The 24,218-nt window shown below is 47.8% G+C and overlaps 1 protein-coding gene across 5 annotated transcripts in view; it reads right to left on the reverse strand.

Moving 5' to 3' along the window:
- The window catches only part of MCC (MCC regulator of WNT signaling pathway), a 431,948-nt gene that overhangs the window by 20,473 nt on the left and 387,257 nt on the right, over nt 1–24,218 (reverse strand). For all 5 annotated transcript variants that reach the window (XM_045034744.1, XM_019838097.3, XM_045034751.1 and 2 more), the window contains 5 exons: nt 23,735–23,875; nt 20,836–20,939; nt 17,312–17,495; nt 7,454–7,688; nt 2,423–2,629 (listed from right to left, as the gene is read on the reverse strand). In XM_045034744.1, coding sequence (XP_044890679.1) covers nt 2,423–2,629; nt 7,454–7,688; nt 17,312–17,495; nt 20,836–20,939; nt 23,735–23,875 — 871 coding nt within the window. The remainder of the gene's footprint in view (nt 1–2,422; nt 2,630–7,453; nt 7,689–17,311; nt 17,496–20,835; nt 20,940–23,734; nt 23,876–24,218) is intronic.

The following is a 24,218-nucleotide window of genomic DNA, read 5'->3' on the forward strand; positions in this document are numbered from 1 at the left end:
GGAGTCTGTGTGACCTGAAAATTGTAAAATAGTGACTTCTGGCTCTTCACAATTAGGCAACCCCTCTTATAGACCGCCCACCTCATTTACCGACAAACAAGACCAAATCAATAGCCCAGAAGGGAGATTTCATTGAAATAGTAAATGGATCTAATATTTGAAAGACAAGATAATCAGCTTACAATAATTGCATTACCTGAATAACACAAGGTACTGTTGGATAAAGCTTCTTACTCCAATGTAAAAAAAAAAAAAAAAAAAAAAAAAGAAAATTAAAAATAAAACCATCTGGCCTTTTTGTGTCAGATTTCTGTACTTTGAAGCCATTCCACAAAATATAGCGCTTCCCTCAGTCAAAATAAACACCAAGAACTAGGAGGAAATGCTCAGCTCATGGGCCTTCTGGCAAGAACGCGCTAAGTCCATTTCCACCACACCCTAAGAACACACAGGCGAACACTGGAGCTCTGTCAGCTCCGTCCCGAAGTGACTGGTGACAAACTCAAACGGCTCTACAAAGATTTTTAAGGTGTTGACACAGAATGGGAAACCCCATTTTCTTGAGCCCCAGATATTACTATATGAAACTCTTCACAGGCCGCTGCCCTCCCCCCAGGCTCGACTCCCCAGGCACTGGGCAGATGGTTTCCTCGGGCATCCACACAGTGACCTTCCCTAAGCCCAGCCTGTGTACATCACACCCTACTGCAAAGCTTCCAGTGATTTCTCACTGTCCTCAGGACAGCACAGTAGGCTTCAGCCAAATCAAATCCTCTTCCCCCTGGGGGTCTTTGTCCTTGGCGTTCCGTTGACTTTACAGTGGACCGACCTCTCGGCCCCAGCCCTCTTCCTCAAGTTAGCGCCCACTGTCCACTGGGTCCCAGTTCAGGAAACCTGTCCCAAATCTCCACATCTGGGTTCCGTGTTGGGTCTGTGCCCTTCCATCGCACTGGGAATTGATCCTCGGCCTTAGGTCACCGTGTGACGATCACCTGTGTCCCTCTCTGGAATGTAAACCCCTGAAACTGCCTCCAGTCCCCATCAGGACCCACTCACATCTATCACATGAAGGGATGACTGGAAAGCAGCCAGGTCTTGGGAGAGGTGGCCCAGCTGGGTGCCACGGCCATGAACTCCCTTCGCTCTCTTCTTAGGTGAGAGGTGGGCGGAGTGTAGTGGTGGCCCTTTGTGAAGCATGCTCCAAAGTTCTTAGTTGTTTAGGCAGGGACCATTCACTGCCACACCAATCAGCAAGTTGCTTCCTTTCCAGGTACTAACTCTCTCAGGGACACCCCTCCATTTGGGCTGTGAGATGCCATTCATTAGACTGACAAGTCAACATATGTCTCCATGTCCTGGGCCGGAAACAAACTGGGGTCTGGAGAAGCTAGCATTTATTAGGAATAGAAAGTAGGACGTAGAAAACAGAGGTTCACTACCCTGGGGTGAGGGATGTAATTCTTTAGGGTCCAGAGTATTTTTTTCTCCAATGCAATATTTGGAATAATTCTGAGATACAGTATGATGGAATGAGCTTGGATTCTAGAGAAAAAGACTTCTGGGCTCACGGGAATGCGAGTTTGAGAGATGACACCACCTGACCGCCCACACTCTGTGACACTCTCTACGTGATCCAGTGCTTGCCTTCCTACTCATTTGCCTCAGCTGCTTCCGGCTTCCCGCCTCACCCACGGTGGAAATGCCAAGCTGGGGTGGCAACACGGATGAGAGGGGGGAGGACGGTGAGCCAAATCTGGGTTAAATCCCAATTCTGCCACTTATCAGCTGTGAGACCCCTGACTTCATGTGAGCCTCATTTCCCTCATGTAAATGGGGGTACCTACTCCTTCAGAGATGAGATTTACAGGAGGCAGCAAATGCAATGATCAGTTCAGATGTGACCAACAGGCGATGGCCGCTGTGCGAGGTGGGGGAGCCAAGGAGGCAGCCCGGTACCAGACCACTGGACGCCAGCACAGATCACTCCGCTCATCAGACTATGGCATATGAAAATGCTTTCACTAGTACATAAAGTGCAATTTTTAAAAACGTGGATCTGACGTACACCTGGGTGGCTCAGTTGGTTAAGCATCTGACTCTGGTTCAGGTCGTGATCTCATGGTTCGTAAGTTCGAGCCCCGCATTGGTCAGGTACTGTGCCGTCAGTGCGGAGCCTGCTTTGGATCTTCTGTCCCCTGTCTCTCTGCCCCTCCCTGCTTACACTCTCTCAAAAATAAATAAAACATTAAAAAAAAAAAAAGTGGATTTGGTTTTTTTGCACCCAAAACGTTACCTTCTTTAAGGTATCTAGAATAGCTTGTAGTCCTCACGCAAATAAGGAAATTGAGGCTGTGGGGCAGTGAGGGGTGGCGGTGGTCACTGGGTGGGAAGGGCCCCAGGGGTCCCCGTGCCTTCGTCCTACCTTGCCGGGCTTGTCTTTGCCACCGCTGCTGGTGGAACTGAGGGATCGCATGCGCTGCTCCTTCTGCTCCTCCACCTCGGACTTCAGGTGCTCGATGTGCACCAGGTAGGCCTGCTCCTGGGCCTCCCGCGTGCTCAGCTTCAGCTCCAGCGCCTTCTTCTCCTTCTCCAGGAGGTAGAGCTGGGCCTTCAGCTCGGCCATCTCCTCCTACGGAGCACACATGGTGTGAGGCACCCACGCTGTGAGAGCAGGGCCAGGTGTGGGAAAGCAGGCGAGTGACAAGGGGCCCTGAGGGTGTGACCCCCAGCCCTGCGATGGAGTTACCACTTTGCAGCTGGGACAAGATGACTGGGAGGAAATAAGCCAGCTGTCTCTACCATCTGAAGGACTGATGTGGGGACAAAGCCATGTGCTTTGTCATTCTGCAGACCAGAACTGAGATGAATGAAGGAGTTACAGGCAAGCAGAGTTTTGGTTCATTCTAAGAACCTAGTAACTGGAACACACGTCCCCTGCTGCCCCTCACCCCCCTCAGTGGGCACACCAGGCTTGCTGGAAACCACTCTTCCGGCACGCACAGGCTGCGCTTGTCAAAGAGGTTGTGAGGGAGGGGCATCCACACAAGGCTGGGCCTGGCTAGTTCCCCACCAATTCCCACTCCCTTTCCCTTTTCCATGGCACCAATCCACATATTCAATGCCCCCTGGTGGCACCCTTGGCACCCTGCAGCTGAGCCAGGGTATCACCTCAGCTCTTGTCTACCTCAGGAGGCCCAAATAAAATCACTAGAAACTGCGTCCTTCAGAGGTGACTACTCATTAGATAGCTTTGCAAAGTATCTTAGAGAACTCAAATTAGAGTTTTCTGGGGAGACAAACAAGTAACTCCAAAACAGGGAAATGCTACCTTGGGACCAGCAGCCAGAAAACAATAGCCACCAGCACTTACTGAGCATGTAATGCTGCTTTAAAGGTTTATACAAAGTAACCCATTTAATTCTTCCAACCTGAGATAGATATTATGAGCATCTCCATACTTGGATGAGAAACTGAGGCACACAGACAGAAATCCACCTGCCCGCAATTACTGCATAAATTTGTAGCCAGAGTTTGAACCCAGGCTGTCTGGCTCAGAGCCTAGGCTCTTAACCACTAAGCTACAGTCCCTCCCTCAAGGTGGGCCCATGCATGACTCTTGTCATGTGATTCCACCAGTACATGACTGCCAGGTCAGTCTTCCCACCTATCTCTGGGATAGACTCTCTATAACTGAGTTTCTATAACTGAGTCTGAGCCTTGAGAAGGATTCACCTAGGTCACTGATTCTAGTTATCCCTGAATGGACCCTTCGAGGTAATAAGCCACGTGCCTAGTGTGCTCTTCTTGATAAGCCAGACCTGGAGTGTAGATGTTCTCACCCTCCAGTGTGGGGAAATACCTAGAGGGCACCCACTATGGCTTATAATATTCAGATCAGGGTAGAGGGAGGGGGCATTAGACGTGCAGAGGGCAAGGTGCTCAGTGGCTACTCAAAAGAAGACTCCAGATCTTTCGTAAAGATGAGATTATAAAACCAGAATGAAAGGTGGTTCCATACACCGGAGCCTTCTCATCTTTTGCCATTAGAAGCAGAATTCTGAAGGTTCTGGCAATACTGCATACTGAGCTAATGGAGACAGTCACACCCAGAACAAACATATAAATAAATGCAAGCTCAAAGGAAGGAAAAATGAATCCATGGGTGCCAGAAATGAAGAGGGGAACTCTGCCCAAGAGGAAAGGCAAGGTGGCCATAGTACAGGCCAATGGAGGTGTCGGACCAGGATGAAGGCCCTAGGATCTAGGGCTTTTGGCACCTGTGCTAAGGGCAGGGCTGAGTGCCAGAACAGAGACCCTCTACATGAGCCAGGACTCTCAAAGTACTGCCTAGAGTAAAAGACTAGATTTATTTTCTGGAGATGTGGTGAGGGAACTTATCCCTCAAGGTCTGGGTGGGAAAAGGAAGAGCCTCTTTTGAGGAACCAGAACCACAAACTTGTCATGTGAAGATGTGAAACAGGAATCCTAAGCAAAGAATGTAACAGAAACTAGTTCTCAGTCTTTGAAACCCATGGGTCCAAACAGATCCATGCACAGAACTATTCTGTAGGGACATCTACTACCCAAGAGGACTTGGTAGAAGATACAATCTCCACTGAAGATGAGCTGGTGTTATCCCAACCCACACAGAGAGAAAATGGAAATGAATCATGATGAGATAAAATCCACCTTTATAAGAACCAGAAATAACAGGCCAAACACTAGAAAACAAATCTTTAAAACAAAGAGAGAAAGAAGAGTTGTAACAGAAGGAAAGGCTATTCAAAAAAGAGTGGATTTGAAAAGCAACCAAGTAGATCGTCTAGAGAAAAAAAGTTCATGTACAGGAAGTGAAAAACCCAGAAAACTTGAGTGTCTCAGCAATTGTATCCTAGAGTGAAATGGTGAAATCCAACATAACCTGCTGCTAGTGGCCCTGGAATGGTGCGCATACCCTTGAACATGCTGTGTAGGGAAGGGAGAGGACTCTGATGTTTATCCTTCAAAAACCTCAGAGGAAGGGAACCAAGCCAGATGGCTGGCATTGGCTGCCTCTGGATCATATTATGGGTTATTTTCTCCCAGCTTTTTATAATTTCTGCTCTTTTAGATAATTTCTATGATGTATACACATTTTATTTTCAAATAGCAAAGGGAATATTAGAGCCTTTATTCCACCAAAAAAGTCTTTCTTGGCCAGAGTAACCCGGAATTTATCGCACAACATGTTGGCTTGAACATAAAAAGGAAATCCTTAGTCTTTGGCCAAAGGAAATGTGTTTGGAACACATAACGAAAGGGCAGCTTCACAGCTCATGCCGTGGGGTGCAAAGGCCCACAAAGAGGGCTCCTGATTGGGGAAAAAGGCACTGTGATGATGGACCCAATGCCTGGTTCATGGGCAGTGAGTAGAGACATCAGCCAAGGGTGCATGAGGATTCCCCAGAGGGAACAGAAGTCAGGGTCTGAGCTGAGTGGGAAGGACACAATAAACCAGCTTAGAAGCAAAGAAGCTGATTCCTAATTTACTGCCACAGCCCAAAGTCTTCCCAGGCTTCAGTTAGACTCAAGACTGAGCAGTCGCTGAGGACAGGGACACATTAAGCAAGTGACCCGAGTGTGTTGGGCTGACCACAGCTGGCAGCTCCTCTCTGCTCTCCAGAGGTGAGCTAACCAGAGGGGACCCTGCTCTTTTTTGAGGACAGTGTTGGTCCCAACAGGAGACACCAGTTACTAGCTATTAATTCAGCACTTCCTTGACCTACCTGGCCCAGTGGACCTGCCTATGGTTTTAAGCTGGCTTCTGTTCCTGAGCCCCTCCCTCATGTCTCAGTACCTGGGAGTAAAGAGACACTGCGGAATCCAAGGCTGTGTGAACCACACTTTTGTGCAGACGAGAGTGGAGTTTGGAGAGCAGGCTTGGGAACACGGCTCCTGGCCCTGACTCCCCATGTTAGCAGGTCTGGCAGCAGAGTCCTGTGCAGAACCAAGACCTGCAGGAGCAGCCTTTACCAGTGCCCACCTCTGCCACAGGCAGAGAGCTGGTTGCAGCCATATAGGAGCTCGGTCCTAGCAAGTGGTTCTTCATTTCCACTCCAATTGGGTGTATACAATACAACACACTCTGACCTGAACTTCCTGGAGTTCTCCCAGGCCCCACAAGGTAAGGATAGAGTCCACGACTGCCTTCACTTCAAACACCAGCCATGAGTGCTGGGGGCAGGTGAGGTGGGGAGGGGGTTGTCCCCAGGTCACTTGCACTTCCCACCAACTGCTTCCAAAAACCAGGTTTCCACAATCCACTCATGATCAGTAACTTGCTAGACTCCAGAAAGCACTACCTATATCTAGTTTTACCATAAAGGGTGTACACAGGGTGTGCCTGGAAGCGTGCTGAATGCAGATCTTCTCTGCTTCAGTGTCGAGGAATTTCACTGGGGTTTCAGGACTAGGCACAATTGATGAAATTGCAGGCCACTCAGTGGAACTCAATCTGCAGCACTCCCTACCCTCACTGGGGGTCAAGGGGCTGGAAGTCCCAACTCTATAATCACATGCTAGATCCTTCCAGGGACAGCCCTGGTATTGCAGCTTCCAGGGGGCCTGCCTCCTTAGCATAACAAAGACACTCTGGAAATTCCAAGGGTTTGCAAATTCTTGGCCTGAATTGGGAACAGACACCAGATACAGTCTTCCGGCACCACAGCAGTCTTCAGACAAAGCACTCAGGAGAGTAAGGCCAAGTGCTTGGCACCCCTGGCCGGAAACATGCAGAGTGTGTGCTGCTGAAGGGATGGCAGTTTAACCACTTCTCAATGAGGGGCACCAGCTTTCCAAGAAAGCTCCCCCTGCTCTAAAGATGCCAGCAGATAACTCAGCCAGCTGGGCAAACAGCCCAAGATCTTGTCAGAAACACTGACCTGAACAGCGCTGGGAAACTTCACCAGAGAGCAGAATGATGCAAGCAGGCTACACATGGCACCAAAGGGACAAGGGCGTCAGGAAACTGGGGCTCTGGTCCAAGTTACGCACCTGCCCTTGCCCTATCCTCTCCCCCACTCCACATTAACATCAGCCTCAACCCAAGAAGCACCATAAGCTTCTGGAGATTAGGGGTCCTTTTATGTGGACACAGGCCAACCTGGAGGGATCTCATCTGGCTTCTCTTGGAGAATGAGGTGTTCCAAAGTTGAGCTGGGACACCCCTAGGCATTCTCCTGAGTTCAGCTGACCCCTCTAGGGACATATCCAGCTCAAGGGGCCCCAGGCACACTGATACTATTCCTGCCTACAAATGAGGCTCTGGCTGTCCTCCAGAGGGAGATGACTAAACCTAGACGGGGTTCATATATCATCATCGTGGACCTGCTTTCAGAGGGCCTTTTCTTGTCTCCTTCTGATGACATGGAAGCAAATGGGCACAGGGTTCCAGGGGGCCCCACCCCCACGGTACCTTCATGGCCATCAGTTCCTGCATTAGCACGGCATTTTCCAGATCCAGCCGCTGGCTGTCCCCCCGGGGCTTAACATCATAGCTGAGGGGATCGATGTGGATGCTCTCCAGCTCCAGCATGGTCAGCTTGACTGCGGCCCTGTCATTCTTGAGCTGCTGGATGTAATCCTTCAGCCTTTGCTCATCTTCTTTAGTGAACTCCGTGTCGCAGCTACTGGCTGTGGAGCTGGTTGTGCTGAGGAGACAGAGAAAACCCGTCACGTTCCCCAGCCACTGTGAACAGGTCTTTTTCCTGACTCTTCCCCATACCCATCTCTCCAATGGTGTTTAAATGGTGATCTCCCTGCACCTCCAAAAAAGAAAAAAAAAGCATTCTTCATGGCATGGTAAATTGATACAACTTTTTAACAGAGAAATAAGTCTGAAGAGTAACAGAAATGCTTACCCCCTTTAATACAACATGTGGACCCTAAAAATGAATTCTGAGGAAATAATCCCACAGAAGCAACAAGATACACCCAAAGATATTTCATGGCATAGAGGGTGTAGTTAGTTATGGTACATTCCAAAAGGCCATAAGTGATGTGGACATTACAGTAATAATTATGACAATGGTAGAAATATTTTAAGTGGAGAAATAGGATGAAAAGTAGTATATAATAAAAAAAAATCGGTGTATGTGTGGACAGGACCTAAAAAGGGGAGATGTTAAGGAACAAAGCTGGAGAAAAAAATGCCTATGGTGTGATCTATAGACATGCGTGTGTGCACATACTCACTTGCGCAAACACACGTCTAGGACTTTGAAAGCAATCTCCTCAGGGTGGCAGTGGAAGGTGTGGTAGAGAAAGGGGAGTGCTGTACCGTGAAACAAACCCCTACGTGTGTGTGCTGTTACTGTGACAACTTAGAAAAGCAGGATGCCCCTGGGCTCCCTGCCATTCCTCCTGCATCATGGCTGAGTATAGCATCCACCACAGGGACTCAGGCCCATCCAAGCGGCCCTTGGATGCTCATGCTGAACGGTGATGGCTGCCAGATCTGAGGAGCACTTAGGATGAACCCTGAGAACATGGTGGCCCATGAAGGTTTGTGTGGGACCCAGACCACCATGCAGGAACAAGCATCATAGGAAAACTCAGGCTCTGGCTCTTAGAGAGGGCTCTGGGCTTTTTCTGGCAGTGGGCAGGCTGCCCCCACTGGCTCAGAATGAGGCCCTCTGCACCCTGTCAGTCCTCAAGCATTGAGGCCTGTGTGGACCTACAGTTTCTCTGGATCTACACTAGACTTACCTACACTTGATGCAGTCCTCGTGGCTCTGGCCTTAGCACAATGGCAGACAAACAGGCAGAGGCCCATTTAACTATCATCAAAACAGGCCAGTTTGGCATTATCATCTGTTGTTACCAATTTGGTGACTGAGGCTCAGAGATATTAGGTGGCTTGCTCGGTCATGAGGCCAGACACCGGACTTGGACCACCGTCTTCGCATGCCTCAGGCCAGCATTCACACAGCTCGCATTTGTAGAAGCTGTGCCAGGAACAAGGCGCGGTCTCCATGGGCTGCTGGCTGCCGTAGGCCCAGGCCTGCCCTCCTCACCTCAGCCTAGAACAGGGGTAACAGGCCTGGGATCCCAACTCAGCAGATGCGATTGCTCTATAACCTAGGTGTGACCAAGGCCCATTCCACTCTTATGGGATTGACATGTATCTGGACACATTATCTAGAAGACTAGGCTTCTGTGGAGACAAAGGTGAGGAGAGGTGATAAGCTAGAGCTCCCCCACTCAGCTGGCCGTGCACAGGAGGAAGAGAACCCCCTAGGGCTTAGGTGATCTTCAAGTCAGAGAACTCCTGCTGGGATTGGAAGCTCCTGAGGACCACAGACTCTGGGATTGCTCCCCCCACCCCCCACTCTCTTCAGCCCATCAGGACAGGTAGGATGTATCTCATGGATGAAGGGAGCAAGATCAGCCCGATCAACACACAACACCTCCTCCTCATAGGCTGCGACGGTTAATTTCGTGCGGCAACTGGGCTGGGCTACAGTACCCAGTTGCTTGGCCAAACACCCATCTAAATGTAACTGTGAAGGTATTTTAGATGTGATTAACATTTAAATCAGACTTTGAGTAAAGCAGACTACCTTCCATGATGTAGGTGAGTCTTGTCGAATCAGCTGAAGGTCTTCAGAGAAAAGACCCAATATCCCCCTGCCCCAAAAAGAAGAAATTCTGCCTCCAGACAGCCTTCAGATTCAAGACTGCCACATCAAGTCTTCCTTGGGTCTCCAGCCAGTCTGCCTGTCCTACAGATTTACTACTTGCCAGCCCCCATAATCATATGAGCCCATACCTTAAAATTAGTCAGTCACTCTATTCATATATTGACCTACCCCTACCCTATCCCTATTGGTCCTGTTTCTCTGGAGAACCTAATTCAGAGGTGCTACCTTTACCTGTGACCCAGGCATCTTCTACACTTTGTAGATTTACGGGTAGCCTGACTCAACCTCTCTGTGCCTATCTCCCCAGCTATAAAAGGTAAAGTGTTTAGAACAGTGCCTAGCACATGGTAAGCACTCGACAAATGTAGCTATCATTCATTTAAATAATACTGGAGTACCACTAAGGGGTACTCTTCTAGGCCCTAGAAAAATCTGTGCTCTCATAGAACTCATTTTCTAATAGGGGAGACAAACAAGTAAAATAAGCAGTAGATCAGACAGTGAGCAGTACCATGGAGAAAAGGAAGCAGTTATGGGTAGCACAAAGAGAAGATGGAATTATTCTTTGCAACAGGGTTATAGGGAGGGCCTGCATGATAAAATTACATAAAGCAGACCTCATGGAGGTGAGAAAGGCAACTGTGTGGATTTCTGGAGGAAGAGTGATCCAAGCAGAGGACACACTGAATGCAAAGGCCCTGAGGCAGTGGGTGTGGCCATCAAGAATTAGACTGTGGCTGAGTCAGAGACAGCTAAGGGAGAGGGAGGAAGAGAACTGGTCAGAGAGGAGAGTTATGTAGGGGAGGTGGCAGGGTGCCAGGTCATGTCAGGTTTTATCAGGTTTTTTCTCCAGAATTAGAATGGAAGCCATTGGAGGGTTTGTAACAGGGGTGATGTGATCTGCCTTACATCTTAATAGGTTCCCTTTGGCCACTGTGCTGAGGGGAGATGCAGGGAAGCAAGGGGAGAGGTAGGGAGACCCATTCTGGGCTATTGCAACAACCTCGGGAAGAGATGGTGGACGCTGGGAAGGCAGAAAAGAGGATAAAATTGTTATTATTAATCACCACTACTTTGTTTTCTCAAGCTGTATTTTACTTTATTTATTATGAGAGTGACAGAGACAGCATGAGTGGGGGAGGGGCAGAGAGAAGAGAATCCCAAGCAGGCTCCACACTGTCAGCACGGAGACCGATGTTGGGCTCGAACTCACAAACCATGAGATCATGACCTGAGCTGAAATCCAAAGTCAGATGCTCGACTGATTGAGCCATCTAGGCACCCTCAACCTGCTTGCTTGCTTGCTTGCTTGCTTTCTTTATTTAACGTTTATTTATTTTTGAGACAGGGAGAGACAGCATGAATGGGGGAGGGTCAGAGAGAGAGGGAGACACAGAATTTGAAACAGGCTCCAGGCTCTGAGCTGTCAGCACAGAGCTTGATGCGGGGCTTGAGCTCATGGACCGCGAGATCATGACCTGAGCCGAAGTCAGATGCTTAACCGACTGAGCCACCCAGGCGCCCCTCAACCTGCATTTTAAAAAGGATGAGAAGGGAGAGGCAGGAACAGCCTCTGGCTGGAACACTTGTGGGACAATTTCCCTGAGAAATGAAGCAGCTCAAGAGAAGGGAACAAGCTAACAGTACCCCCAGCAGAGGGCGCCGGGGAGGCCGGTGGGACTTCTGAAGGAGAGGGACCTTTCTAAACAACCTTCCTCCTTCTAAGGGAGGAAACAGCCTCCCTCAGCATCTCAGGCTTCTCCAGTAAAGAACTGCCTCCCTGAGCCAGAAGGGGTGGGGGCAGGCATGCCTGGAACAAAACCATTCAAGTAGGGCTCAGGGCTCACCTCAACATGGACACAGAGGGACAGACAGACAAATAAGCAAACTGAAGTGGTGGCATTGTTCTCAAAGCATTCCATGGGGCTGAGTGTTTGCAGGTGCGGCATGTTTGGACAGCGCGGCACTGGGAAACATCAACACTTCTCCTCCAGTGACTCGGGAGGAGGCTTCAGGTATGAGATCCTTTCCCGTGAAGATGGGGCTCTGGACCAGAGGTTCGCATTACAACCCTCGTCCTTCCTTACATTAACACTTATTTTGAAAAATTTTAAACACACAGGAAAACACAGAGATTCGCCAACACCCATGTGCCTACCACCCAGATGACTTTTTTGTCATATTGTCTTTGGCCTACTTTTTTAGCACTAGAACCCTTAGACTTGAGGTAACGTTTGTTATCTTTCACTTAAAAAAGAATTTTCAAAATTCAAAGAGAACTAGAAGCTAGAGTTCTGTAATTAGCCTGCAGGCACTGAAATGATACTACTTTGGCAGATTTTCCATTTAGCAGGACTGGCGTACCCCAGTGGTTGTCAAAGAGTAGTTGCTGGTCTAGCTGGAGCAGCCTCGCCTAGGAAGTTGTTAGGAATGCACATTCCCAGCTCCACTCCCAAGACCTCTAGAATGGGGAAGGAGCAGAACCCAGCAATCTGTATTTTCATGTACCCTCTCATCATCCTGAGGCACAGCTAGATTTGAGAACAACTGGTCTACCCCATAGGGTAAGTAAGCATTTGCACAGTAGCCTATGAGGTAACGGGACCCTTCTGAAATTCTCTAGGGAGAGGCCACTACACTCTTGGGCTGATCTGGCCGGTGCCAGGGATTATGGGATCTCTGGTATCAGACAGACCTGAGTAACTGTGCCTCCTCTGACACTGCCTAGCTTTATGGCCCAGATGAAATGACCCATCCTTCCTGGGCTGCAGTAACGTGGGGATACGAATAGCTCCGACATCACCAGGTTGTTGGAAAGGAGACAGTGGGTCCTGAAGCAGGCAGGGCCAGCTAGTGTAGCACTCCTTCTGGAGGAGGAGAGACAGCTGTGCCAACATCTGGCACCTCCCTACACAGACTTAGGGGCTCCCTCTAGCTACCTAGCAAGTCAGGCAGAATACTTCAGCTGAGGAAGAAGCAATGCAGCAAGTGCTTGACCAAACTTGAGAAACCACCTAAAACTGTCTAGGAAACACCAATGTGAGTGGGCAGGGCTGACAGGCTTAGGGGTCTCCTTGAACCCTTGAACACCCCTTAGGGGTGTCTGGGGCCTGATACTAGGCCAGGTAGGGAGGGCCTTTATTTCACCGTCTCTACCATGGGTATAATTTTCAGAAAAGAAGAAAAAAGACCCCTCCACAGATCTACCCTTCTGGGAAGCTCAGCACTCTAAAATGCTCCTACCGGGATAAAGTTTGATTTCCAGATAAGCACCTCGTCCCCACAGCCCCTCTGGCCTCCCTCTCTCCCTTCTGGGAAGCCAGGGAGGAGCGGACCAGGGTTAATTACAATTCTGCTTTGTGCCCTAATGTTCCAGTACAGAATATGATCATGACAAGTGTAAAAGGCAGGGAAGCCGCTGGCCTCTCCTCTGACTCCTGCAGACAAAGGCACTGCTGGTCTCCCGGGGGCCCGCCGCTGGCTGCTGGGCCCGGGTTAGGTCATCCATTAGCTCTCCCAGCTTGAAATGCTGGATGGTCTTGGCTGTCAAGGGGGAATGAATCACTGTCCACATAGGCTGGTTACTCCCTGTCTCCAGGATGGGAGGCCTGTTCTCTGAGACGGATTGTGGGGAGGGCTGCAGGTGGGGAGCCCCAGCCCACCCCAGAATGGCTGAGCAGCACATCTTTGCATTCTGCTCTGGTTTTCCAATAAGCTGGGGCAGGTCACATGGGTTTCTCCTTTCCGGGATGTTCTGCTGGAGCCCCCTCCTGCTGGCTTCACTTCACGGCTATAACTTGCCAGCAATCTACAGCCAGCGGGGTGCACGCTGGCGGCCTGGGACACCCCACCATTCTGCCTGCCCTGCACAATGGGACACAGACTCAGGTTTGGTCAAGTAGTCATGGATTTCAAATACCTCTCTTCGGTCCCCCTCCTTCATGTCCCAGCCTCATCCTCAAGACAACCCCCTATCCTATTTAGAAGAAAAATCCATTTTTTCTTCAGCCTCGTCTTGTCTTGGCTAAATGCTAGAATGGCATTTCACTTCTTTGCCACAAAAACCAGAGAGGGATTTTTCCTCTAAGTTTTTATCAATCAATGCCTAACCTGGCACCCTAAATTAAGATCTCATTTCCACCAAGGGACAACTCATTTTCAGAAGGAAAAAGCCATTAGGCTGGCCTTCTGTTTTGCTTAGCATTTTAGATTTATTTGGAGGAGGTGGTCAAGGCCAGGTGACATTTGGCCACGTCAGCCACTCGTAAGTGGCCCCATTCTTCCAAGTTGAAGGTAGGCTTTGTCACCTGCCTGCATCTTTTAGTGTCATGTTGTGGTACTCCCCTCCCTCTCTGTCAATTCTTTGTCACAAAGGACTAAAGACACCTAAATACAATCCTAACTCGGGGCACCTGGTGGGTCAGTGGACTGAACATCTGACCCTTGATTTCAGCTCGGTCATGATCTCAGGGTCGTGGGATTGAGCCCCCATGTCTGGATTAGAAGGTGAAAGCAGGGCATCGTGAGCTCCACTGCCCTTATTCCAATTTGGGGGTGAGTGGTCAGTCTGGTGGGACCCTGACTCCCAGGAGGTGCCCAGCAGCTCACCCGCAAGGTTACAGTCACAGATCTCCCACAGCTCACCATGATCTCCACCTGACAGTGGGACAAAAAGGACTTAGCTCTAGTCTCTGTGAGGGCAGATTTGCTGAGGCTTCCTCTGTCTTGGCCACATGTCCTTTCGTAGATTTAGATCAATGATTGTGCGTCCGTGGAACGAAGTGATATCGTGATGCTTGACAGAAAGGGTGGGCTTGATTAAGGATTCCCTGTTCCCACTTCAACTAGTCCACTGGCCCCTCTGTCGTGAGAAGCTGATAAAGGTATCCAGGAAATCAACATTACTTAGCTACTCAGCCCACGGAGACAATTACAACTCCTGACAAAGCTATGATATGGCCATATTTTTCAAAAGTAAAAGAGCAGTGTCTCTGGGCTCCTGCCAACAGTCAACTGAGAGGCTGGCTACCATTTTTATTCTCCTTTCTGGTAACCACTCTTCTTCTGCTCCTTTCTCAAACCATGACCCTCCTGTCATCAGGAGCTATTTGCCCACTGCCAGCAAGGCATCTGGGAGCCTGACACTCAGCATTCCTTTCCTGAGACCTTGAGGAAGAGCTGACACTGAGTAGAATGCTCTGTGCCAGTTGGTTATAGTGGGAGGAAAGAGGACAACTAGCTTTCTTTCTCCCATAAACTCAACAGGGGGGAATGTCTGAGCTGGAACAGCAAGATGTACACACAGAATTAATCACTGTAATTATAAAAAGGGTTGGTGGTTTGGGACTTTTTCTCGGAGCTCGCATTTAGTATAAAGCCGTCTGCTTGTGTCACGACCACAGAATGTGGTGCGCCACACAAATGGCCTGTGTGTGGTTCTTTGTACCCACCCTGGCTGTTCTGAGTTTGGGGGGGGGGTGGGGAGGGGAGGGGGCGGAGTGTGGAAGTGAATTTTTAAGAAAGACAATAGAGTGAAATCTAAAGTCCTCTGTATTTTGATAGACCTATTTGAGACTTAAATTAGTTCAAGGGCCATTCTTTCATGAGGTCATCCTTAAAAATAAAGGCCATGTCCTGAATTGATCTCAACCCGAGTTACTATATCACCAAAAATTAAATTTATCTAAGAAAACTTAGAATCAAAGCTCATCTATACATTAAAGTATTTCTAACAAATGTTCATAACCAGGATCTCCACTAAATAGATGGTTAGAGTTCTTACTTTTGACTGACTCCAAATGTATCCCTGATTTGGATGAAAACAAAGTTATTCTGGGGATGGGGAGGTGTGAGCAAAAAATCCATAACACGTCCCTTATAAGCTACTGAAATAGCATATATTCCCTGTCAACTTACTTCTATGTTCACTAATTCAACAATGTTGCTGACAACACGAGGTCTACGTTTCTACTCTAAATGACAGAAATTATAGATCATACACATCTGGAAAAGTCATTAAGAAGAGCATCTGCTTGCTGTATTAAAACAGAAGAATGTGGTTTTAAGAAAAAAAATAAATTATGATCTGTGTTTCATAGAATAAGACAGTCGGTGCTGGAGTCACAAGGAAATAATTCCCTTGAGTTTGTGAGCACCTGGACAGCTACGTTGTTGGAAATGTCCCCTCTCCTAAGGCACCAGGTCTGGGACAGGTAGATAGATGCACTTAGACAGGGGCACCTGGGTGGCTCAGTCAGTTAAGCGTCCGACTTTGGCTCAGGTCATGATCTCACGGTTTGTGTGTTCAAGCCCTGTGTCAGGCTCTGTGCTGACAGTTGGAACCTGGAGCCTGCTTCAGATTCTGTGTCTCCCTCTCCACCTCTCCCCTGCTCATGCTCGCTCTGTCTCCCTCTCTCTCAAAAATAAATAAGCATTAAAAAAAAATTAAAAAAAAAAAAAAGATGCACTTAGACAGATGGCTGGGTCCTGCCAGTGGGAAGGGAGATGGGGACATTAGATTGCTTTCAGGCACCAAGAAAACATCAGTCTTTCTCCTTTGGTGCTTGAGATTCGATCCACCCTTATGTGGTTCTTGTCACTTAATTTGCAAGTAGACACTGTTTTTTAATGTCATGATATTCAACCTGGTATAGTGGAAAGAATAATGCGCTTGATGCCAAAGTCCTGGGTCGCAGTCCTGATTTCCCTCTATCAGCCCTGAGACCTTATCTAGGCAAGTCACTTAGAGATCTCTGAGCCAAGGCTTTCTCACCTGTGTGAGTAAGTTACCCGTCCTGTCTTTTATGATTTGGCTACCACATGAGAATCTCTAACAAAGTACTTTCTAGATGGAGAACTGATATATAAAGGGAAGGCATTCATGTGCTTCTGTGGTAAGAAATGAGAAGATCACTAGAAAAGGCTTCATTCTGATCCTCTACCCGCCTCCAAAAGAATTCAATGGCTTCAGCAAATTATGCTCAGCAAGGTCTTCACTACTTTCCTCCCCTTGTTTTTCATGTACCCAGTTCAGTTCTTGATTCACAGACACTGAACTTGAACTCAGGTTCATGATTGGGTGTCTGCTAAGTACCTGCTGTGAATATGGTATCACTCTGGGAAGCAAAGAGATGGGAAAAGAGGAGGCTATTGCCCAAGAAGAGCTTATAAAGGGCAGAAGCCCAAGGGGAAGTGGGGAGAGAATGGAGCCTAGAAACAGGATGCAGTGTGAGTCGTGGGTGCTTAGGAACTACTTGCAGCAAATGGGCCTTAAGCTACCCCCAAATACTCTTGGAAATCAAGAACTATGAAGAAATGGAAACGGAACAAAATGGGAGAGAGGGAACCAGACAGAAAGGTAGGTTCAGGTTCCATCTTCAGGTGACACTTTCTCAAGCAACTCTCCCCTTCTCTCTGGGCTGTGGTTCCCATGCTGGCCACAGAGAAGGCCCTTTCCAGCCCTTCTGTGTTGAGTCACTGACCCCCAGATGGGGCAGGCTGCAAGCAGGGGGACAATTCCGCCCTCACCCAAACCTCACCATCTCTGAGAGGTGGGTCACCGCACGTCAAGCCTAGTGAGCAGACCACATGTGGACACGCGGCCATTTTGTGGCAGAAGGGCTGCAAATTACCTGGTGTGGCTGTTGGAGGAGAGGCTCTCCCAGGGCTGAGCGCTGCAGCCGGCCACGGCAAAAGCGCCCCCGCAGCTGCCGTCCAGCTTCATGAGCAGGGCCTTGGCAGCATTCTCAGCTGTCTTCCGGCAGTCGTGAGCACGCTGGAGCATCTGAGTGATGTTGTCATCCCCTGACTGGTCTCCTATGTCGTAAAGAAGCCAAAGGATTAGTCAACCAGGTCTACACGAGCCAAGTCTGGGAGTGAGCTTGGATCATCAGTTCTCAGTTCCTCAGGGCAGAGGTGGCCTGCTGGAGAGAAACTAGCAGTGGATGGCCAATGAAGAGATCCACATGCTGGGCCGGGCTCCATCACTTAGAAACTGTACTTAGCATGGCATGTCTCTGCTCTGGGCTCTACTGTCCTCACTGATGAAGAGTTGGTCAGTGTGATCTCTGAGGTCTGTCTCGAGCTCTAACATGCTATGATTTTCTAATTATCCAGGCTCCTGACTTCTCCCACTCAGTTTCAATCTACCACTAGGCCACTCTTTCCTGTGTCAGCACTTCCTTGTGAATGAGGCCCAACTGTCTCCTCCACACATCCAGAACTTTGCTCAGAGCTTCGTGTAGGCTAGAGAAACAAACCTAATAGTTAAAATGAGAACTTCAGCTTGGCAGTGTATTTTCTGTACCAGTGTTATCCCTTTTTCTCTCAGCTTGGGCACTGTCAGTGGCGAGCCCAAATGCCTCCATGAGCCAGGGAGCTGCGCTGGAGCAAGACCTCAAGAGTGGTGGGCACCAACACAGAGCTAGACAGCAAACTCCCTGCCTAAAATGGACACATTCTTGTTGTGTTTTAGAAACCATACTGGCCACACAGGTTACCAGTTTGCTACCTCTGCAGCCTAGATCCCTAGTCTTCCAAATATTTTCCAATGAAATTATATACCAAAGCCTAAGATACAAAAATGGTAAAAATGGTAAACAAAAGAAAACAAAACAGTTGAAGTGGGCGAGGGTGGAGGTCATACATTCAGTTTCCCCCACTCCAAGCCCACTGCTGAGGCCCAAAGACACTCTTTCAGCTTCCCAGGGTATAGTTTGAAAACCATTGGTCTAAATCATCTAGAATGAATGTAACGAATGCCTGTGTAGTCAACACAAACCAGAAAAGGGGCACCTGGGTGGCTCAGTCGGTTAAGCATCCAACTCTTGATTTCGGCTCAGGTCATGATCTCACAGTTCGTGGGATCGAGCCCCATGTTGGAATCTGTGCTGAGCCTGGAGCCAGCCTGCTTGAGATTCTCTCTCTCCCTCTCCCCCTCCCCTTCATGCATATGCACATGGTCTCTCTCTCTCTCTCTCTCTCTCTCTCTCTCTCTCTCTCTCAAATAAATAAACTTAAAAAAAAAAAAAAAAGAAACAGAAAAGAACCAGTGACTGGTACTGTGGGTAAATGTCAGTACGTGCTCTGCTGTGCAACTATAGGGCCCGCTAGAGCAAAACGCAGGTCAACGGCTGTCGTCAGCAGAATGTAGGGGAGGTTTAATAGGGAACTGCTCATGATAAGCCAACTCACAGCTTTATGGAGAGTGGGGAAGAAGTGTGGGTGTATACGTCCTGCAGGGCTAAGCTTACCAGGCCAGCTTCCCTCTGGCCATTTCTCGGACAACATTCATAACTTACTTCCTTCCACAAATGAGATATTTTCCATACATCTCACCAATTGACTATTCTTTGAATTCTGTTCTAAAGTAGGCATAATATTACTGACTGGCTCATTTTATAAATATATCATGAGCTACCCAGGATTATGTTAATACAAAGCATTTCATTATTGATTTTAAGTATTTTAAATGCAGATTTGTATAAGCCCTTCCAGCTCTTACCCAGTAACTGTGCCAAGTAGATACAAGCCTAATAAAAGGTACCTTTCCAGGACAGGATGGTTTAAGACAACCTCTGATGATACAAACTGGAACTAAGAGGATTGATTTTTTTCCCGTTAATTGATCATTTTCCTTAATACATATATTTAAAAAAAAAATTTGACAGCAGGCCAAGATCATTTTAGGATCAGTTTAATGTGAGGTATAAAGTTTTATGGTCTAGTGAAAAGATCCTGAAAAATGAGGTTTCTAATGGAAATGCTGGCAGAGTTTCTACTTCTGGGCTGGGATGTTAATACTACAAAAAAATATATAAAAATAAAAATAAAAAGCAGAAAGAGGAAAGGAGGGTGGCCACCCATACAAATGCTCCCTTGCCTGGTAACTTGGATATAGAGCAGGAAATTAATGCCCAGGATACTTCCTTTCCTTCAGATTTGCTGCAGATTCCTGGACAGGTCAAAACTGAAGGGGAAAAAACTTGTGAGTATTCAGTGCGAATGGTAGACTCCAGGCGAGGGGGAGGAGCTGGTGAGAATGTCAGGGTCAGGGTGGGGATGCACTTGGGAGGTGCCATGAAGTCGACCTTCTTTGCCAGGTGTATCCTGGAAGGAAGGCCCTCCTGGAGGCTCCCAGCCCTTGCCCAGAAGCGGGTCCTTGACCAATGGCCTGGTTCCCATGGCCGAGGACTCCCGGCTCACCCACACCACCCAGTTTGGCTCTGCCATTAGACAGTGTTCTGGTTACCTGCTGTTGCTTCTCCCAAGAAGCTGCTGCTATGAAGTGCAGGCTGAGGTAACGTCCAAGCCTCAGTGCTGAAATACGGCAACGTTCTCCCTTGATCTCTCTTTCCTTTCAAGCACTATTTCTACTGTGTCCTCCTCACATTAATCCAAGGCCCAGAGCCATGATCACGGGCCAAGTTTTAGCAAATGTTGCTAACCAGAATGCCACATTTGTGCCTTTTTCAATTATATATCCCTTCCAGTCATTCAAAAGTGACGGGTACTCGTGGGGGGTACTGCAGATCTAGAGGGACAGATTGGGCCAATAAGACACATGACATGACCCCAGGGCGGGGGAGGTGAGTGGGTCAGCAGACACCTCCGCTCCCCCACAGGGCTGGACTCCAGGGATAGCCTCTGAAGCAGACGGCAGGGTGTGAAACCATTTCCTCTCTGTTCACAAGGCACCTGGAGACGAGGTGGGGGGGACCCATGCCTCAAAACTACCCAAAAGAACAAACCTGGGGGAAAAGCACAGCCAACAGAGCAGTGAGTCGCAGCAAAGGCCACGAGGGCAGCAAAGGGACCCTTAACAATCAGCATCACAGAGAGGCTGCGGGAAAGTTGGTCCCTTTCATCACAAACTGTGGGCCTCCTGCTCCATCTGGTCCTCCTGTTGGCCCGGGAGAGTATGTTTCCTAAGAGGGCCTGTTTGTTTTAACTTGTCTGTAATTCTGTTTCCACTCCAGTTCTTGCTGCATTCAACATAAACAATTTACTCACTCAGTCATGAGGAAAAAACGAAAAACACACTTGACAAGCGAATTTCATGTTGTTGGGAGGTGTTCCAATGCCAACAGCAAAATGAGGGCACCGCAGAGCAGAAGAGGCGGGGGACAAGAAGGAAGAGGGAGGGAGACACACTTACCAGGAGAGGACCCCACGCCGGCTGCCCGGAACTGCCCCAGGATAAGGCTCTGCTCACTCTCAGCCAGTGCCAGGAGGAGTTCATAGGCTTCTATGCACTGCTCACTGAAACAGAAGCACACAGTGTCCTCAACTCTGGCAGAGGACAGCGAGCCTCTTCAGCGCAGCACTGTCCCCCTGGGCGAAGTGGCTCCGGACCTGCATCTCAGCACTGCTGTCCACGTAAGCAAGAAAATATCCACAAATATTCCTGCACAAAGCCAAGGGTGTGCTTTGCTATGTTGCCCCTCCTTCCCTTTTTACTTCACTTAAACTTTTACTTTAAACTAGCATCTAGAAAAATACAAGAGTAGCAATAAAAGTGAGAGAGTTAAGTTCATTGCCTCTTTGATGATCAGCAAAAAAGGAAATGTAATATGCCTGTGGTAGCCAGCCTCAAAGATGGCCCCCGCTGATGGCATACGCTGGTATCCACACCCTTGTGTTATCCCCTTCTGCACTGTACCAGAGTTGGTCTATGTGACTAAGAGGATATGGGATGTCACTTCCAAGATCACGTTATTAAAAAGCATGGTGACTTCCATCTGTTCTCTCCCTTCACTTTCTCTCTTGGCTCACCCTCTCTAGAGAAGGCCAGGTGCCATGCCTTGAAGACTCTCGAGCAGCCCCATGGAGAGACCCATGTGGTGAGGAACTAAGGCTTCCAGCCAACAGTGAGTGAAGGACGGAGGACTCCACCCAACAGCTGTGTGAATGAGCCTTCTTAGAAGCAGATCCGCCAGCTCCAGCTAAGGTTTCAGATGACAAGGCCCTGGCTAGCAGCTTGAGCAGAACCTCCTAAGAGCCCCTGAGCTGGAACACTACCTAGCTACACCACTCCCAGCTTCTTGACCCTAGAAACTGCCACAAGAAACAGTGACAAAGGAAGGGAGGGAGGAAGGAAGCCCCAGAAAGAAGACTATTTGACCTAAACCTTCAGGAGCCACTAGCCACATGTGGCTAATTAAAAAGAATTTAAGTAAAACGAAAAATTCAGTTCTTCTGTTGCAATCGCCATATATCGTATGTTGAAGAGCCACATGTAGCTAGCAGTTACCATATTGGACAGCACAGAGAACAGGTCTATCATCATAGAAAGTTCTATTAGATGCTTGTAAAACTATCCCTTGAATCACACAAAATCTCTGACAAGTTTGGATTTCTAAGAGGAAGATATGTCTCTCTTCTTTTGCTGATCATCAGTGAACACACCAGGTATAGGTTCTAAGAGTGACCCTTTCCACACTGCCACCCGTGACCCACGTGGACCTGCACAGGAGGTGGAGCGTGTGCTCCTGAGTAGTCCTGACAAGTAGGCCTGAGTAATGCCTGAGTAGTCCTGGATAAGATATGCCTGCAGTGCAGAAATCTCCCTGCTAAGCAAATAACTGATTAGCTTCTCTAAGCTAAGCAGGGGAAATGTTGCTTTATTCAACATTTAGTCATCAGACCATCTGTTTTTCGATTTTCTCTACTCTCATCTTCCTTCCCTAAGAGATCAGGAGCCATCACTAGCTCCGGGTGCCGGTAGCCCCTCCTTTCAAGGGCAGTCCATCTTTCAGGTTAGAGACGTGGTGACACTGCTTTATCCACACAGATCAAAGGCAGACCGTTGTCACAGAACAGCCTCTTTCAAAAGTTATCGTAGGTGGATTGTCTGTTTGCTTTGGTGTGTCTGTAAACTAGCATGATTGTGTTTTAGCTGTGGTCTCCTATGATTTGGTTTGATTTTGTTTTTTGAAGAAACAAAGCTTCTTGAAACATGCTGATCTTTTCAGAGGATGCTAACAGTAGGGTAGTCACTACTCTGGGATCTTGGCAAATATGCCTAAGTGGTGCCACTAATAAAATAACCTCTGAAAACACTAATGCATAGCTTTGTAGTTAGTAAACAAATAGTAATTTAAAAATAAATTCTGGGGCACCTGGGAGCTCAGTTGGTTAAGTGTCCAACTCTTGGTTTCGGCTCAGGTCATGAGCTCACAGTTTGTGAGTTTGAGTCCCACATTGGGCTTTGCACTGACAGTGTGGAGCCTGTTTGGGATATTTCCTCTCTCTCTCTCTCTCTCTCTCTCTCTCCCCACCCAAAATAATCTTAAAAAAACAATCTTCTTAAAAATAGTTAATTCCAAAGCTGATGAGGCTGAAAAAAAGTGGTACATTCATATACCCCTTGCTCGTTGATGAATGAATTGTATTCACTTAAAATGACTTGTTTGTCTGGGAGCATGCCTGAAGAACTATGAAAATATTCATATACTTTGACCTATAATTCCTGCTTCGGGGATTTTATCCCAAGGAAAATATTCAAAAGAAGGAAGATATTATCTGTATTAAATTATTTCCCATAAAATTATTTTCAATATCCAAAGCCTACAGAAATCTAAACGTATTTTAGAGAAATGAGTAAATAAAATATGTAAGCTTGATGTAGGGATACAGTCATTCAAAATGCATGCAGACTATTGACCAGCATTACAGAACTACCATAGATCGAAGAAACAGAATATCCTAGGTTTTAACAATGTAAAATACACACAAACATGAATAAAGACTGGAAAGAGCAACAAATGAATATATAAATGCAAAAATAAATATTTTCAGTGATATTGCTTGGACGGAATAATATTTAAGTTGAACATGCTAACAGAATGGTTTTCTAACACCATACTCATTTCTCTTATTTTCTTAATTGCCACAAGAGTGCTAATGGATTTTCCATACATATCACATTAGTATTTGCTGGCCCAACCCCCTGTATATGTTCTAAAAGCCTGTTTTCTACTTTTATGCGGGTTATTGTAAATGCATTTCTCAGTTGAAATGCCCCCCACCACTCTTATGCAGCCTCACTTCCCCACCTGTACTGCAGGGCCAGCCTCAGCGCCGTGGCGTTGGATTCATACTTCCCCACCAGCATACTCATGCGCTCAGCGTTGCTCTTGCATTCTTCCAGGGTTATGGTCAGGAGGTCATTTTGGGATTTGAGGTGTTCAATGCGGCTACAAAGGAAGAAAAATCTCTTTCACGATTTCACGCTGGGATTATAATTCATTTGCCAGTATTTGAGTCATCTCCTGTAGACCCAGGCCAGACACGTGCATTAGGATGTGAGCTTGTCAGAGGTTTTAGCAAATGGAACTGACATGAAGTATTTAAAGAAAGCAACTCTGAGCACAAGAATCACTTAATTCTGTGTGAATTAGAAATACATGGAAGTCCCCTGATTATTTCCTACTCAGCCATGCATGGTGTGAGGCTCTGAGCATACACCAAGGAAAGAAGCCAACCGTGTGACCTCAGGCGCTTCAATAAACCACCCTCCACAGGGACAAACAAAATATC

Source organism: Felis catus, chromosome A1, assembly GCF_018350175.1.
Source record: "Felis catus isolate Fca126 chromosome A1, F.catus_Fca126_mat1.0, whole genome shotgun sequence".
In the NCBI taxonomy this organism is placed as follows: Eukaryota; Metazoa; Chordata; class Mammalia; order Carnivora; family Felidae; genus Felis; species Felis catus.